This window comes from Mugil cephalus, chromosome 8 (genome assembly GCF_022458985.1).
Source record: "Mugil cephalus isolate CIBA_MC_2020 chromosome 8, CIBA_Mcephalus_1.1, whole genome shotgun sequence".
In the NCBI taxonomy this organism is placed as follows: domain Eukaryota; kingdom Metazoa; phylum Chordata; class Actinopteri; order Mugiliformes; family Mugilidae; genus Mugil; species Mugil cephalus.
This window is the reverse complement of record NC_061777.1, coordinates 24473489-24489506: the sequence shown is the minus strand read 5'-3', so window position 1 is coordinate 24489506 and position 16018 is coordinate 24473489. Positions and strand designations below refer to the sequence as shown.

The following is a 16018-nucleotide window of genomic DNA, read 5'->3' as shown; positions in this document are numbered from 1 at the left end:
ATTGTCCTTTTATGGGTTGAGAGCCTATTTTCGAGGGGACTTGGATTTTTAAATGGAACATAACCTGTAGTTCATTCACACAAGCAATACATTGATTATCTTTTAGTTACATAAACTTGTAGCTTGGGAATGATGCCACAGGCAAGTTTCCTTTCCCACTTCTGCTGCCTCGTTAAAGTGATGAACAAGCATTCATTTAAACAAAGAAGCAATTTTATCCATATCCATCACTCAAAGGTGGTTTTGTGTCGTATCCACTCACTATACTGGATTTGCACTAACTAAGAAAACATCATCAGAGTATGCAGCAGCTTAGACAAACATAGAAACACCACTTGCTGGAGGATAAAGCGTTTTATTCAACAGGGTATTACACATTGGATATTTCCAATGAACTGTAGTTCAAATGCCAGATACAATTGTCGGTAATGTATCATTTTGGTAAAACAGACACCTGGTCATAATCACAGCATTTTTCATGCTGCTAATGTTGATAAATCAGACTGAACAACCGAAGCTCTACTCCCTGAACATTTCTTCCTTCCTTCTTTCTGCACTAAAACTCAGACTGATGCTCTCTTTTGCTGCCAAGTTCCTCAAATGTTAAAGCACTCTTAGGTTCCACAGAGGAGGGAAACTGACCTTACCCCCTAACTGTCGTTCAGAGGTTGAACCGGTGGTGGAGGCTCTCCTAGTCTCCGACATCACCCCAGACAGCTTTACGTTGGCCTGGACAGCTGAAGAGGACACCTTCGACACATTTGTCATAATGCTCAGCCAGGCTGCAGGCCCCGGCCAACCAACAGAGCTGGTCCTGGGGGGTGAAGAGAGAAGCGTAGCAATGACAGATCTCACAGAGGACACCGAGTACATAATTGAGGTCTTTGGGCTGATTTTGGGAAGACGCTCCAAGTCTGTGACCGAGGGGGTGAGAACAGGTACACGGTGAAAGGATGAAAACGGGAGGTTCAGGTCATGAACTGGATGTGTCTTAGTGTAGTCAATGTGGAATGGTGTCGGACCCTATCAGTTTTGTCTTTTGTGGTAACAGCATGAATACGTGGTGTTCTACTGTTGGTCTTTGATATCGCAGATATTATTGTCTACTAACCTGGTGAAAAAAGTGTCTGTGTATTGGTGTGTTTTGTGTCTATCAGTGCTCCTGAGTGGTTCCAGGAAACAGAAGGCCTTTCATCACAACTGATTTACAATCAGTAAGAATCAACTGATTCACTTATCAGAAAAAAGCTCAGTCTGGTTCAGACGACCAATCATCTACAGAAACCAGCCCAATATTAGAATGGTCATAAGTATCAGAAAAAAGGAGAAAACCCATATACTCAGCCCCACTCAGGACATTTACTTGGCTCTTTACTCATCGCGTTTTGTTGTCTCTGTCCAGTCGTCCTCCCAAATGTTGTCTTTGACTGCCTGGCCCCATGTGTCAGTGTCTGTCTTTGTAAAGGAGGTGGTGGTGGTGGTGGTGGGGTTACACAAAACGGGTGTCTATGCCTAGGTTCCTTGTCCTCCCTGGGGGTAAGGCTTTACTCTTCGATTGCGTGGCGCATGTTTCACTTTTGTGTTGCCATGAAATGGGGGCAAGTTAATCTCCTCAGGTCTGTCACGCAAGATACTGTGGCTCGCTGTTAACTGGGAAGGGTCTCTGGCCTCCCCGGGCCCCCTTTGTCTGTCTACCTCACTCTCTTCTACGCACTCTTTCTTTCTTGCCTTTCAGCGGTGGACCTGCCCTGGCTACTTTAACAGAATCTGTCTTCTCTCGTCTGCTGCTTCACTGTATAGCAGGAAATAATCACTAGAATGATAATACGCTGTCAATGCAAAGCGCTTAATCGCTGAAGCACATTCTGTATGTTCTGCTGCGCACATATTGACAACGTCTCTTGTTTTTGCCCTCACCTGCTCTGCTCTGTCTCTGCCTTGTTTGTGCCAGACCTGGGCTCGCCCAAGGGCATCCGCTTCTCTGATGTCACCGACACCTCCGCCACTGTTCACTGGGTGACTCCAAGAGCACGGGTGGACAGCTATCGTGTCACTTACATACCTGCCCATGGAGGTTAGTATCTTTTTCTTGCTGCAGAGCCACTAGATTCAAGGGAATGACACAATGTTGAACAGGAAATAAATGAGCAGATTATTTCATGCTTTATCTCTATCTGCATCAAGAAAACAAGATTTTAAAATGAAAGCTTGAACACTGCATTCAGCTGATGGCTCATTGATGGCTTTATTGCCTGTATGGATACCCTCATCACAGTATCCTTATTCTGTCAGTTCAATTGTTCACTGCAAAGCATTTCATTTACGCCAGGGATAGACAGATGCTGCCCCCTAGTGTTTACTCACAGGATAACTCTTTTATTCCAGGTTGTTCAAACCCTGTATCCAATAAAAGGAAAATGAGTTGTATTCTTTGTACATTTTTGAACTAAAAAAATATTGAAGTCACAATACTTTGAATATATAAGCAACCCACTTTAATCTATCAGCAAAAAATTATTTCAATTTGAGTGTATACAGATGGGCAAATACAGCCATTAAATGTCTGTGAATGTTCTCAGTCATCCAGGTCATGGTAATCCAAAAGGTGTTGAATAAAGGCAATTGTACCAGCCATTATGGAAATAGTGACCCTGGTTTCTGACCAAGCAAGTTTCTGGTGGGAAACTGTTATATTATATTTCATGCACTTCATACTGTTATAGTCTGGGGTGATGAATGTACAAAAAAGTACGATAATTTAAGTTTGGCCTTTCTACATTAACCAAGATTCTACTCACTACCTCACTCCTCCAGCCAAGCTTCTGGTGACTTTCTTTTATTAACACAAATGTGTCAATTCCCAGGTAATGCTAAGACGCTGGCAGTGGATGGCTCTGAGTCTCACACTGTACTGCCCAACCTGACTCCCGGGGTCACCTATGAGGTCACAGTTGTTGCCGTCAAGGGTCAGAGGGAGAGTGAGCCGGGATCTGACAGCGTTACCACAGGTAACTCACACTTTAACACGCATTGTCTTAAAATAGATGTATTATATTATATTTAATCAGAATAGTTTTTGTTTGTTGTTTGTTGTTTTATCATAGTATGAGAATGTGCTACTGTTTATAACTCCAGCTGTCAGTAGGATCCTTGCGGATAAGACACATGAGAGACAAACTGAAAAGGAATTTCTAAGAATGTTAGATGCAAGTCACCAAACTCACATAAAGTCATTTATGTCCAAAGAAGGTAGTTTGGCTTTTAACACAACACACTAGTCTGTATGTCTGCATGAAGAAAAAAACTCATGACCAGAATAAACCATAATAAATGCTTAGAGAGAACAAAGGTAAAGTAATTCTGACACAGTTTTCTGAAAGCTCAGTTTTGATCCTGCAAAATAAGATTATTTAAAAATCTAAAAATACTACATAGAATACTCTTCCCAAACACTAACTAGCCTAGCTTAAGTAGAAACCTTTGATTCTTATCAAACTGAAGTGGTTTACCCTTTGGTTTCTTTTGTATTTGTTGTAGTAATAATAAATCCAAAAGCTTTATTCTTGTCATGTGTTTTTTGTTTCATACAAACACACAGGCTAATGTGCTGTGTTGCAAGGAAAGACTTCCTTCACGTTTAAATGACTTTATATGTGACTGATTATTTAATAAATGAATATTATTGAATGAGCATTGTTATGAGTGGACAAAGGGTTTTAGCTGTGCAAAGACAGGTTTGTAGCCTTGCAATGACTGTGCTTCACAGTGTAAAGTGATGTGAGTATGTGTGTGTGTGTCTGTGTGTGTTGCAGCTCTGGATAAGCCCCGTGGTCTGACTGCAGTCAACATCACTGACACCGAGGCTTTGCTGCTGTGGCAGCCCGCCATCGCCACCGTAGACGGCTACGTCATCACCTACAGTGCAGACTCAGGTGTGTGCACACGTGACGCACACGAGCTGGCACACTGTACACATGGTTCCATGGTTAAACACACATGCTTCACATCATAAAACAGGCAGGAGGTGTTGGAAATGTCTGTGATCCAAACCTTGAAAAGTAACAATTTAGATGAATGTGAACTTCTTTTTGAGGTAAAGTATTCATTCAGATCTTCTGAAGACTGATGAAACTCGAGTGAGACAACATGTTTAACACGTTTAACTTGAAGAACATTAGTAACATATCTGGAATGTTGTTTTTGCTTTTAAAGCAATGAAATTGGAGTTTTGCACTTTTTACTCTGCTTCATTTGTTGTTAATGAATCATGTCGTGACCCCCTCAGATTCATCTTGTGATCATTTGTAGGTCTCCCACCTATAAGTCGGAAACCTCTGCACTAAAGTAAAACTTTGATTATAATCAGTCATGTAGCCTCCTTGTCCTTGCTTTTACTTAAGCATGTCTCTGAATCCTTCCTTCATCGTGGTTATCTTGTTTGCTGAGTTGTTTGCTCTCTGTCTGTCTCCCAGTGGCGCCAGTGATGGAGCGTGTATCAGGAAACGTGGTGGAGTTTGAGATGAGCTCTCTGACGCCAGCGACACACTATACTGTGAAGGTCTATGCCGTGAGGGACTTGGCCAAGAGCGCAGCCACTACAACTGAGTTCACCACAGGTCTGTTCTGAACTGATTGAGTAAAGCAAATTAACAAGATGATTTTCTTTCTGCAGTCTGTTTTGGGCATATTTCCACTTTTTAACAATGTCTCCATATAAACAGCTCTATATCTAGCTAATTGTGTGGTTCCTGCATCTCTTGTCCGCAAGTGTAAAAGCTTAAAATTGCACTTGCACTTTCACTTAGAATTGACTCTGGATAAAACTACACTCGTACAAGTTGAAGTGATTAAAGAGCTGTTGTGTTTTCAGATGTGGACGCCCCTCAGGACCTGGCAGCCAGCAACATCCAGACAGAGAACGGCATGCTGACCTGGAAGCCTCCTCGGGCTGACATCACCGGCTACCTCCTCAGCTACGAGTCTACAGACAGCACCATCCGGGTCAGTAGACACCAGGACTGCACTGACGCTGCCCTCTGAATGACGATGCTGCTGTTATTTCGATGCTAAAATGAGTGAACATGTTTTTTAGGAGGTGGTTCTGAGTCCCACTGCCGTGTCTTACAACATGGCTCAGCTCAGCGCATCCACTGAGTATTTGGTCAAGCTGCAGGCCATCGCCGGTCCCAAGAGGAGCAGAATTATCTCTACTATCTTCACCACCAGTGAGTAGATTCATCCACACACTGGACTGGTTTCACTTAGGATGATCAATCTGTAGAAAATAAATCAACTCCTTGCAAGATAGCTCAATTTAGGAATTCACCTTCAAAGAAGGACCCAAAAATCATTAAGTAAGACATATGGTCTTCAGGCTGAAAATAAATAAAATACTAAGGCACACTAAGGCAAATGGGTTGCAGTGTCTAGTCACCTCAACATCATCATTTTGTGTGTGCATAGCTGGGGTGCTGTACAAACATCCCAGGGACTGCTCCCAGGCCCTGCTGAATGGGGACACCTCATCAGGCCAATACACCATCTACCTGAGTGGAGACGAGAGCCAGCCCCTGCAGGTCTACTGCGACATGAGCACTGACGGAGGCGGCTGGATCGTAAGTCACTGTCTAACACGAACACACATCCTCAACACGTGCCGACTTTTAAACCTTTGTGAAGTTTTTCATACAGAAAATCTTGGATGCTGTTTATGAATATACACATTCATCTCAGTTCATTTCTCTCTGTACTGGGCTGTGCATCTATTTACCCTTTGGGTTTTGTTTAGGAAAGCTACATGTAACCTTAACAGTAGGTTTTGTATTCAAATTTGTTGTTTTGCTCTATTTTGTTTTTTCTTTGCAGGTTTTCCTCAGACGTCAGAGTGGCAAACTGGAGTTTTTCCGCAACTGGAAGAATTACACAGGCGGCTTTGGAGATATGAACGATGAATTCTGGCTGGGTGAGTGCAACATGAAATTAAATACATAACACATCAAGAAATGGTCATATGTCAACATGTTCAACTAGTAACTAATGTGAATAAAGCTGTGTGAAGTATTTACTTTTGATCCCGCTAAATTGTCTTCACTTTCGTTCAGGTCTGTCCAACCTGCATAAGATCACGGCAGGAGGCCAATATGAGCTGAGAGTTGACCTGAGAGACAAGGGAGAGACGGCCTACGCTCAGTATGACAAATTTTCTGTCTCTGAACCTCGGACTCGCTACAAGGTCCACGTAGGAGGATACAGTGGGACAGCAGGTAGAGTGGATGTAGCCTGCAGCATGTACTGTGTGTGATGCCTTTATGGCTTCACTAACTCAGCCACAAGCCCACGGGTTCCCACTAAAAACAGTATGTTGTATAGTGTATGAACATTTTGAAATCAGCTCTCAAACATTATTGTTGGTCCGTTGCATTAGATGGGTTATTAGTCTGCTTTTGCTGCTGCTCTTATTAGTGATTGCAGCAGGGCAGTGTATGTGTGATTGAGTCAAACAACTACATTGTGTGTGTTGATGATAATGGAGTGTTAGCCAGTGTAACAGTGGGACACATGGATGTATTTTAATAGCTTTTGGAAGACAATGGAGCCCGATTTGCACGGAACAAAATTGCCAAACTTTGAACACAGGCACCGCATGGGGGAATATGTATAGAATATCACTTTAATCCAAGTACTCTTTATTTGACAGACAGAGGAAAACACACATTTCTAGTTCCCATTTGTTCTTTCTCAGATGATATCTGGAGAACTTAAGCAACAGGACTTTCCCTCAGGTAGTTTACCTCATGTTGTAGAGGCAGGGGTTTGTTTTAATTTTGGACGTAGAGACACAAAAGATTTTATTTCTTCCAGAGGCTTACAGCACGATTCATCCAAAACATTAATGTAAAGGTTCACCTGCTCCCTGTGGGAACTCTAACTCTCTCCTGTGTGTCTTTGTAGGTGACTCTATGACTTACCACCACGGGCGTCCATTCTCCACTTATGACCACGACAATGACATTGCTGTCACCAACTGTGCTCTGTCCTATAAGGGGGCTTTCTGGTATAAAAACTGCCACCGAGTCAACCTGATGGGACGGTATGGAGACAACAGTCACAGCAAGGTACAGTGTGTTTCAATCCACCACAGTCCACAGGGTACTCGCTGCATGTCTTAAAATGAAGAGTGATTGTCAAAATAGTGGTTTTATGGGCAACTGGAGATCCTCAGTAGACTTCCATTAATCTTTGCGATGAGGCTACTCCAGATTCTTGAAGAGGGATCAGCTGCATTTGAAGGGGTTCCCCGGGTGCCTAACATGGTTTCGTTGGCCCTTAATTAGGCCCAGTGAGCTTGCCAGGGGTCTTTCTATGATGTTTCATCCGTTAGCCCTTGAGAATCAGATCCTCAAGATCCTTCACAGGGTTCTAGGAGTCTCTGAATGAGTTCCACTGGTGTCCCTGAAAAATATTTCCATTTCACTGTTATTTGACTTTATTGCTCAAGTTGCTAGCTGCTCAAAGTACATCACTTAAAGTCAATGCAGGAAGCAGTTTGCCGATTATGTGGCAAGGTGGAAGCTTTGTCGTTGTCCAAAGGTGCATGGTGAAGCAGTAATGTTTTGGCTTTCATGCTGGATATCAAAGTTCACAGAACTGCAGTGGACCATAAAGAAGAGAAGAGATGCCAAATGTCACATGACCCTAGTAAAAGTTTCACATTTCTTGCTCATCTAGCATGCTGAATGTGTGCCGAGTGTTATCAATGTTATGGCAGTTACTTAAAGCATGACATGGTTTAATTACATACTATATATTCATCTAGTGTTGTGGCAATGCCATAAATACAACACTAACCTATAAATCCTCAGAGAAGGACATGTTACTATTTTGGTAGGTCTGCTGTTAACCCCTTAGCTATATCCATACTGTAGATGACATATGCGTAGCCTACAGATTGTTAGATAATCACAGGTTTCCGCAACTCTGAAATCTGCAGCTGTTTGACTATGCACCTCCAGCTGACCTTTTCTTCACCACGTATTGTTCCACCTCTCCAGGGCGTGAACTGGTTCCACTGGAAAGGCCACGAGCACTCGATCGAGTTCGCCGAAATGAAGATCCGGCCGTCCAACTTCAGGAACCTGGAGGGAAGGAGGAAACGATCATAAAACACCCAGAGAGCTCCACTACCGCCACCACCAACGACAACAACTCTGCTCCTGTTCGGTCTGGACTCCCCACAAACAATTCCCACACCCACCCTGCAGCGACCAAAGCCACTGCCAAGAGCCCTGCCGCCTCCACGCAAAACCAACGCACCTCCCCTTCTCCATTTTGCTCAAAGATTGACTCCATGCAACCATCTCGCTCCTACAGACATATACACACACACTTGTGACACAGTTGAGCAAATGCTGCCAGTGCGGAAATTGACATGCATGTTATAAACTGGACTTATATGAAAGCCCACACTGATTCTACCCGCGCACCAAAGAGAGCAACTCCATCTTGCAGCATTCGTGGGGAGGCGTGAGCGCAGCTCGGGCATTACGTTGTGTACAGTCATGAATACAGCTCTCTATTTCACATCCACACCATGTTTGGGGTTTTACAGAAAAGACAGGCTGTTTGTAGTACAATGGGGTCTTGTTTAGAATCAGGGCCTATTTGCTAAAAACAATAATTGAGCTGGATTATCAGAGAAAATTCTATTTGTTGTACAGCACTGTACATGTATACATCTGATTAAACCTTTGAAAAGAGATACTCCTCAGATGGCACTGATGAGATGTCAGATATCTCCATCTAACTTTTGCCATTTGTTTGTCTTGTGCAACTTAACTTGTCTCAGTGTCACTTTATCCTCCCCAGCGCTCCCAATACACGTGCACACACACACACACAGACACACACACGCCACACATATCTGAAGGGACGGAGATGAAAATGGAAATAGGAAAAGAAAAATCTATGAAAAAGTATTTTACCCTTCACGTCCTATACCCACCTGGATGGCAATGTTTCCATTCATCATGTGAGCCCTCGAAGGCGTCATGCTGCCACAGTATTGTGTTTTAAAAAGAACAGAGAAAAATAATTCTTTTGTTTAGTTTCTCTTATGAATCCGAGGCAGGACCTATTATTCATTATATAATGACAAGCGGTGATTTTATTTTGTGATCTTTCTTTTTGCAAAATGTGAATACAATACCTATATGTGGAACAAGAGAATGTTATGTGATGCGAAACGTAAAAAAAAAAAAAAAAAAAAAAAAGGCCAACTCTAATTGAATTCCAGTTGTCATAGTAAGGTCTCTATGCTTATGTTGATGAAAATAGTGTTTGAACAGGCCAAAACTAGAGAACTAGTTACCGTTTCTACCCCTGTACCCTCCCCCTGCAGCGGCAGGATACTAAACCACTGACCCCCTAAAGAATGCCTGTGTAAATTAAGTTTGTTTCTATTGTTTTGTTTGTTTATAACTGGGTGAACAACAGGTGTGTCTCTGTAAACTGTATTACAATAAAACAGTTTGTTTAAAAGGAAGATGGTCACAGATTTTTATCTTGACTCAAATTTCTACATTCTTTTTAAACTTATTTTCATTTGTGTATGTTAATTTCACAACCCAAGGAGTTCCTTCGGGTCTAAACGACTGGGGGGAATTTGATGTCCCTTCATGTCCCTTCCTTCAGGACAGGAGTAGGTGAACGTCTATACCCTGACCTGAAGAACAGGCTTTTCTGTGTCTGTGTTGATAATTTAATAAACTATAAGTTATTTATTGTGATTATATTAAGTAAGGCCAGCTTTACCATACCAAACCAAGTGTGACAAGACCGTTACTGTGACATGACTAATACCAAGGAGACAGACACCTAGCCACATGGTAGCCTTCCATGTTGTAGACTGGGGCATTGCTCGAAGGCTAACCTAAGACTAATTTGTTTGCTGGCCACTTAGCTAGTTAACCATGTCAGCCACCTGCCCAGCTATGTTTCGCACAGACACCAAACATATAAACAATTGCAGAAATTCACGCATCTCTTGGAAGTTTATTATAAAAAAATAAAAAAAATAAAAAAAAAAAAAAAATCAAAGGTACCAAAACCACAAAGACCTCCGAGAGGTTGTCATTAGCTCAGGAAATGAAAAGCCAAACTCCTACAGGCCAAAAGTAGCCCTCCAGGGGATCTAATCTGGCCCGCAGGATGAATTTGCTAAATGCAAAAATGACACTGACGATAAGTGCAAATAATGACATTGTGGGCAGGGGTCAGCCACACCTGACTTTAATCAGATACACCTGTTCAGGTTTATGTGCGTTTTAAAACAATGCAGTGAGTGTCTTTATGGTGCTTTCACCCAGCTCTTAGCAATTAGTGCCAGGGTTGCAGGAAATCACTAATCCTTTGGGGATTAGTGATCCATCATTTGTCATTTTAAAGTTGTTGCATTTCTAATGAAGCCTGTGTTTTTTCTGTTTTTTTTTTTTTTTTTCTTTTTCATTTTCGGACCTTTGACTCCGGTCCACATATATATATATATATATATATATATATATATATATATATATATATAATATTATATATATATGATATAGCCGACTTCTTTGGTCGGTAACTTCGGGGAAAACAAATAATATATATATGAATCAGTTTTTCCCAATGATATTTGGGTTGGCTAATTAATGTATATATATGTGTGATATATATGGTATATGTGTAAACACGCACGCATATGCACACACACACACACACACACACATATATATATTGACTATATATATAAATAACTCGGACGCGCGGTCGAACGTTTCTCCGCTCGCCTTCTTTGGTCTGTCTCTCTCTGCTGGGAGTGGCCGCCGATGGACTTCCTGGAGTTCTGTCGATACATGATATCAGACCAGAGGGAGAACCATTGCGGAGTCCTCGCACAGAGACGCAGTGGAGGAATAAAGACGCTCTTCAGCTGAGGCTATGCGGATAACTTTTTCCTGGAGGTTGGTTAAGTTACTCGGCGTTTCAGCTGTGCTGGTCCTGTCTGCTCAGCTTTTACTGTTTACAGTAAGGCTGGGTAAACACCAGGCCAAGCCCATCCCTCTTCCTGCAGAGGAGTACCGGCTCATATCCCCCCTCACATACCAGTACCTCCTCAACCAGCCTGATGTGTGCAGGGACAGAAGCCCCTTCCTGGTGTTTATGGTCCCGGTCTCCCCGCAGCAGTTTGCAGCAAGGGAGGCCATCAGGAAAACATGGGGCACATCAAGCCCGGACACCCTCACTCTGTTCTTTGCAGGGGCTGGGCAGGGGCTCCAGCAGGAGCTGGAGGAGGAGAGTGGACAGTATGCCGATATCATCCAGATGAACTTTGTAGACAGTTATCAGAACCTGACAATCAAAACCATGATGATGATGAGTTGGCTGGCAACCCACTGTCCTAAGGCCTCATACGGCATGAAGGTGGACTCGGACATCTTTGTCAATGTCTTCTACCTCATTAAAAGGCTGAGGAGCTCCCCCAGACTCAACTTCATCACTGGGTCAGTAATCCGTGATGGCAGGCCAAGGAGGAATCCCAACAGCAAATGGTATCTGTCAGAGGAGCTGTACCCTGAGGACAGCTTCCCCCCCTACGTGTCCGGAGCTGGGTATGTGTTCTCCACTGACCTCGCTGGCAGGATATCCTGGGCGTCCAGGTTTGTCCAAGTGATCCCTCTGGAGGACATCTACGTTGGTTTGTGTCTGCGTGTGTTGGATATTGAGCCTGTGTACTCCTACAGCCTGCTGCCCCTCAGGAACTTGTTCGAAGTCCAGAAGCTGAAGTATGACCGGTGCACCTTTGCCAGGCTTATTATTGTCAACAGGTTTAAGCCATCTGAGCTAGTGCATGCCTGGCAGGACTTTTCCAAAGGCCATGTAAGCTGCTGACAACATTTACCAAGTGCTTTTACAATGAAATAAAATAAAGTAAGTAGTGTGATCATGCAGTAAAGGAAAGAAAGCCATTACACACACAGCCTTTAAGATGGTGAGAAAAGAAACTCTTCAGGACCATGTAGGCATTTTTAAAGTAAAAACTTCCCTCAGTGCCAGAGGGTCACATGTCTTACAGAAAGTTTAGTTTCAAAGGACGGTGACGGAAGTAATTGTTTTTTGTTTTTTTTGCTCATGTAACATTCAAAATTGCAATTGACTTTTTTTTTATATATATAATTTCTGGCATTACAAATGCAAAATCAAGGCTGCAAGTAGCCACTATTTAGTTTATTAGTGAATAATCTAAAAGAAATATATAATTTACTGACAAAAAGGAGCAAGCCATTGTAATTAAAAGCTATGCACTAGAGTTATTCAGTGGATTCTTTTATTTTCATTTAAGCTATTATCAAAGTTGTTACAGATGCATTTTGCTTTTTAATAGATTCAGGTGTCCGATATAACTAAATGTAACTATAGTAAGAAAAACAACATGACCATCAGTTTGATGTCTGCCTATAAAGGAGCTTAAGTCCAAAGAGTGATCGTATTATTCAGGTTACTCCTTTACGTCTCTATCTCTTTGTGTCCCTCAAAATGAAAGTATTTATGCTCTTTAATTGAACCCCTACTCAAACGAGTTTTACCAGTTGTGACAAATGTTTGACAATGCTATGCTATGCTATGTGGTGGCAGGTTCATCTGGGTACAGCCTGGCTGCAAAGGAAGCAACCGTCCTTTAATACCTTAAAGACACCCAAGGTGCTTTAGCTTTTCTATGCTGTAGGTGTATCTGAGGAAAGTATATTTTATTTTGGTTATTCTTTGTTTATTGTGTGATAAGTTGTGGGTACATGGAGAAGCATTACCCCACTTATGTTAAGGCCTCACGCAAAAACATCTTCTTATCCTGTACCTCTCTTACATTTTTCTATGAAGTTGACAGGCGTTCCAAATCGCACTGACCAAGCTGTCTCAACTGGTCATTGTTGTAAGTTGCTTGTCTTTAGCCTGATGAATGTGGATATGAACGTTCACTAGCAGCAGCTCTCATCTTTGTTGAGTGATCAAGTTGAGTTTCTGAATCAGCGAATATATGTTGTAGTTACAGATGACAACCTGCTGGTGGCAGTATGTGCCTTTTTTTGTAGTGTCGTGTACACTGAAAGGCCTGTGCCTCGATTAAAAATGCCGGTTTCGCTGTGACAAGCCTCTTCTTCTTTGCTGTTTGTCATTTGTGTAATGATGGAATGATTTTCAATCACTGGAGAATATTGCTATGCTGGAATAAATGTTGGACTAAATAAAAAGGGAAAGAAAAAAATGAACTTTGCCTTCACTTCATTTATATGGCACCTTAAAGTTACAAAGCGCTTCTCATAACAACATGAACATATCAATGTAAGAAAAGGCTTGTCTACTTAAATGAGCCTTTAAAAGCTGCTTAAGTTGCTGATCAACTGAGTCAACATGTGTCACACAAACAGAAAAACAACAATGTACAAAAGCAATACACAATGTTATGTTAATGTTACTATATAAATTAAGACTCAAGGTTGTATAAATATTAGAGTAGAAAAGTCATCGCTGACAACTTGAAATTTGTCTGATGAATAAGAAACCAGGTTCCTTTAATCTCAATGACACGTTCCAGGCTCTGTAGTGAAATATTGGTGCAGTCAAAAAAATCCTTACCCAGAGCTGTCTGTGTACTGTGATGTGCACCATTCCTGCTCACATAACTGATTTGCGACAGGAGAATTTCAGAAAACATCTGCTAAAACGTCAGGACGAACATACAGATACATAAGGAGGGCTCTAGGGACAGAGCTGGAGGCTTGGTCCTTGAACATACTCTGGTCCATCATGAATAATGTCCACCACCCTCTACATGACACCACAGTCAGGCAGAGAAGCTCTCTCTATAGTAGATTTTTCTCTTTAAGTAAAGATTTCATTAAAGAAACCTTAAAAGGATGTGGCACATGTTACTAAATGAATCTGGTTTAATATAGTGACATTAATTAAGAAAATATCAATCTGGGCCTTAAGGATATACCTTTTCAGATGCAGTGAATGTTGGAGAATTATTCAAAATGTAGAGCACGTATTGCTATTGTACTTTTTTTTTTGTGTGTGGAAAAAATTATGGTTTTTTTATGTTGTCAAACTATCATTCCAGGCTAAGCAGGCTTCTTTATTCCCGGCTTTTGTGCTCTGCCTTAAAGAGCGCATTTGTGTAATATGCCAAGCTACTTGGCTCAAAGCCTGCAGTGCTTGTGTATTGCGTATTAATGTATCCCAGAATGCAGTATAGTACTCGGATACTCACGTACCTGTCACTGCTGAAAGTATGAACCTTTCAGAACCTAACTAATAGAACTGTAGATTAATATCTTCCTCTCAAGTCTGTTTTATGTTAAACTACCAGACAGGCTGGTGCTGAAATAGAGAGTGGAAAAGATAAATAGCAATAGACGACTGACCCATTGCGTGATAACTGAAGCACAGCCAGCCAGTTGGCTCAGAAATAGGCAGACGAAAGGCTTTATGATTCACCAGTGTGTCTGACTATGGGAGTCGGTAACCCCACAACAAATCCGCAGCACCTACAGCGGCCTGGAATGGATCAGGCAGGCTGCAGCTGAGGTGTGTGCAGGTGTCTTTCTCGTTCTGAGCTGGAAGTTTTCCAAAGAGATCACTGTGTCTTACTCAAAAGGTGGAGAACGCTGATACTGTACGAGCTTGCTGTGTCAGTGGTGGACTCGTGTCAAAAATCCGATCATGTCCTCTGAATATAGACAACTCTCCATCTTTGTGGTCCCAAGCTCAGTTTCTAACTTTAATGTGAATACACTGGCAATATAGACTCACCACAAACTAGAGTTTTGAAAAGATGTTTCTTTTACTACCCAGCAAATACAGAGAAAACATTAGCATTCATTTGAATTCAGGCCACCTGCTGGATGAAGTTCACTATTCACTATGTTATGAGCTGTTTTTGTCTGTACTAAGAACAATGGTGAGAAACGGGATTAAAGATTAAAAGCTTTTAGCTAAACTATATAAAACTTTAATTTCATGCCTCTTATGATGATTATTAGTCTTTATCACAACCCCATCAATCAGATTAATATGGAAAATAATCATAGGCTATGTAACACTGTAGACAAATTGTGAAATACATGTAGTCAAGTAAATATTTGGCTATATGCTGATCAGGCATAACATTATGACCACCTTCCTAACCTGAGGGTGTCCTGTGGTGTCTGGCAACAGGATGTTGTTACTGGGGGCATTTGAGTCCTGTGGGTTGAGGGGAGGGGTCTCTGTGGTCTGTTTGGGATCAAGTGAATTTGGAGGCCAGGTCAACACCTTGTGCTGTTCTTCATGTTTTTGAGTTGTTCCTAAACCATTTTTTTTTGTGTGTGTGTGTCTGTGTCAGGCTGCATCCTGGTGGCTCATTGCTATATGGTGGGGGGTCCTGGTCTGGTCTAGCTGGGTGGTACATGTCTAAGTAATGCCAGGTCCAAAAGCTTCCCAGCAGAACATTGAATTGTGACAGGTGGTCAGCGTTATTTCTTTCTCCTGTCAGTGAACTTTAGTAGTACAAGTACAAATCATCAAAAAATAAACAAATAAAAGGAAGTAAACTCGCACCGTGCACAGTTTCTGCATAACTGAAGGTTTATTCTTTGTATAAACAGTCAAACAGAGCATCTATGCTGGGTTTGGTTTGTTACTCCTCTGTTACTTTTCACTGTCCATGCACGTTAGTATTTACTGCGCAGAAATATGTTGAGAATGAACTCAAATTGACAGCACGCTGAATCAGCCTGCATTGTTGTGTTCCTCTTGTCATTTCACCACACGAAGCTCTCTCCCATTCTCCACAGAGTGTCCGTGTGTCTGTCTTTTGTGTGCTTTCTGTTCCAGTCTATTCATTTCCCACACTGACTGAGTGGGAGTTTATGCTCTGGGCCAGGGCTCAGCATTGTTCAAATCACTCCCACCTCTGTGCAGTGCTGTATCTAGATGCTTCTGA

General features: G+C 42.0%; 2 protein-coding genes across 7 annotated transcripts in view; both read left to right on the top strand.

Moving 5' to 3' along the window:
- Window positions 1-9541, top strand: part of tncb (tenascin Cb) — a 75509-nt gene extending 65968 nt beyond the window's left edge. For 4 of the 6 annotated variants that reach the window (XM_047591786.1, XM_047591785.1, XM_047591787.1 and 1 more), the window contains 12 exons: window positions 666-938; window positions 1952-2074; window positions 2865-3008; window positions 3813-3932; window positions 4473-4616; window positions 4871-5001; window positions 5093-5225; window positions 5464-5615; window positions 5866-5962; window positions 6102-6263; window positions 6952-7115; window positions 8052-9541. In XM_047591786.1, the coding sequence (XP_047447742.1) occupies window positions 666-938; window positions 1952-2074; window positions 2865-3008; window positions 3813-3932; window positions 4473-4616; window positions 4871-5001; window positions 5093-5225; window positions 5464-5615; window positions 5866-5962; window positions 6102-6263; window positions 6952-7115; window positions 8052-8162 (1754 nt within the window). In that variant the 3' untranslated portion in view covers window positions 8163-9541. The remainder of the gene's footprint in view (window positions 1-665; window positions 939-1951; window positions 2075-2864; window positions 3009-3812; window positions 3933-4472; window positions 4617-4870; window positions 5002-5092; window positions 5226-5463; window positions 5616-5865; window positions 5963-6101; window positions 6264-6951; window positions 7116-8051) is intronic. The other 2 variants (XM_047591791.1, XM_047591788.1) reach the window with 1 other exon arrangement.
- A 1284-nt stretch (window positions 9542-10825) lies between these two features.
- LOC125011643 (beta-1,3-galactosyltransferase 2-like) lies at window positions 10826-13297 on the top strand. The gene has a single exon (XM_047590864.1). The coding sequence runs from the start codon at window positions 10975-10977 to the stop codon at window positions 11923-11925; it is 951 nt and encodes a 316-aa protein (XP_047446820.1). The 5' UTR covers window positions 10826-10974; the 3' UTR covers window positions 11926-13297.
- The last annotated feature ends 2721 nt before the right edge of the window (window positions 13298-16018 follow it).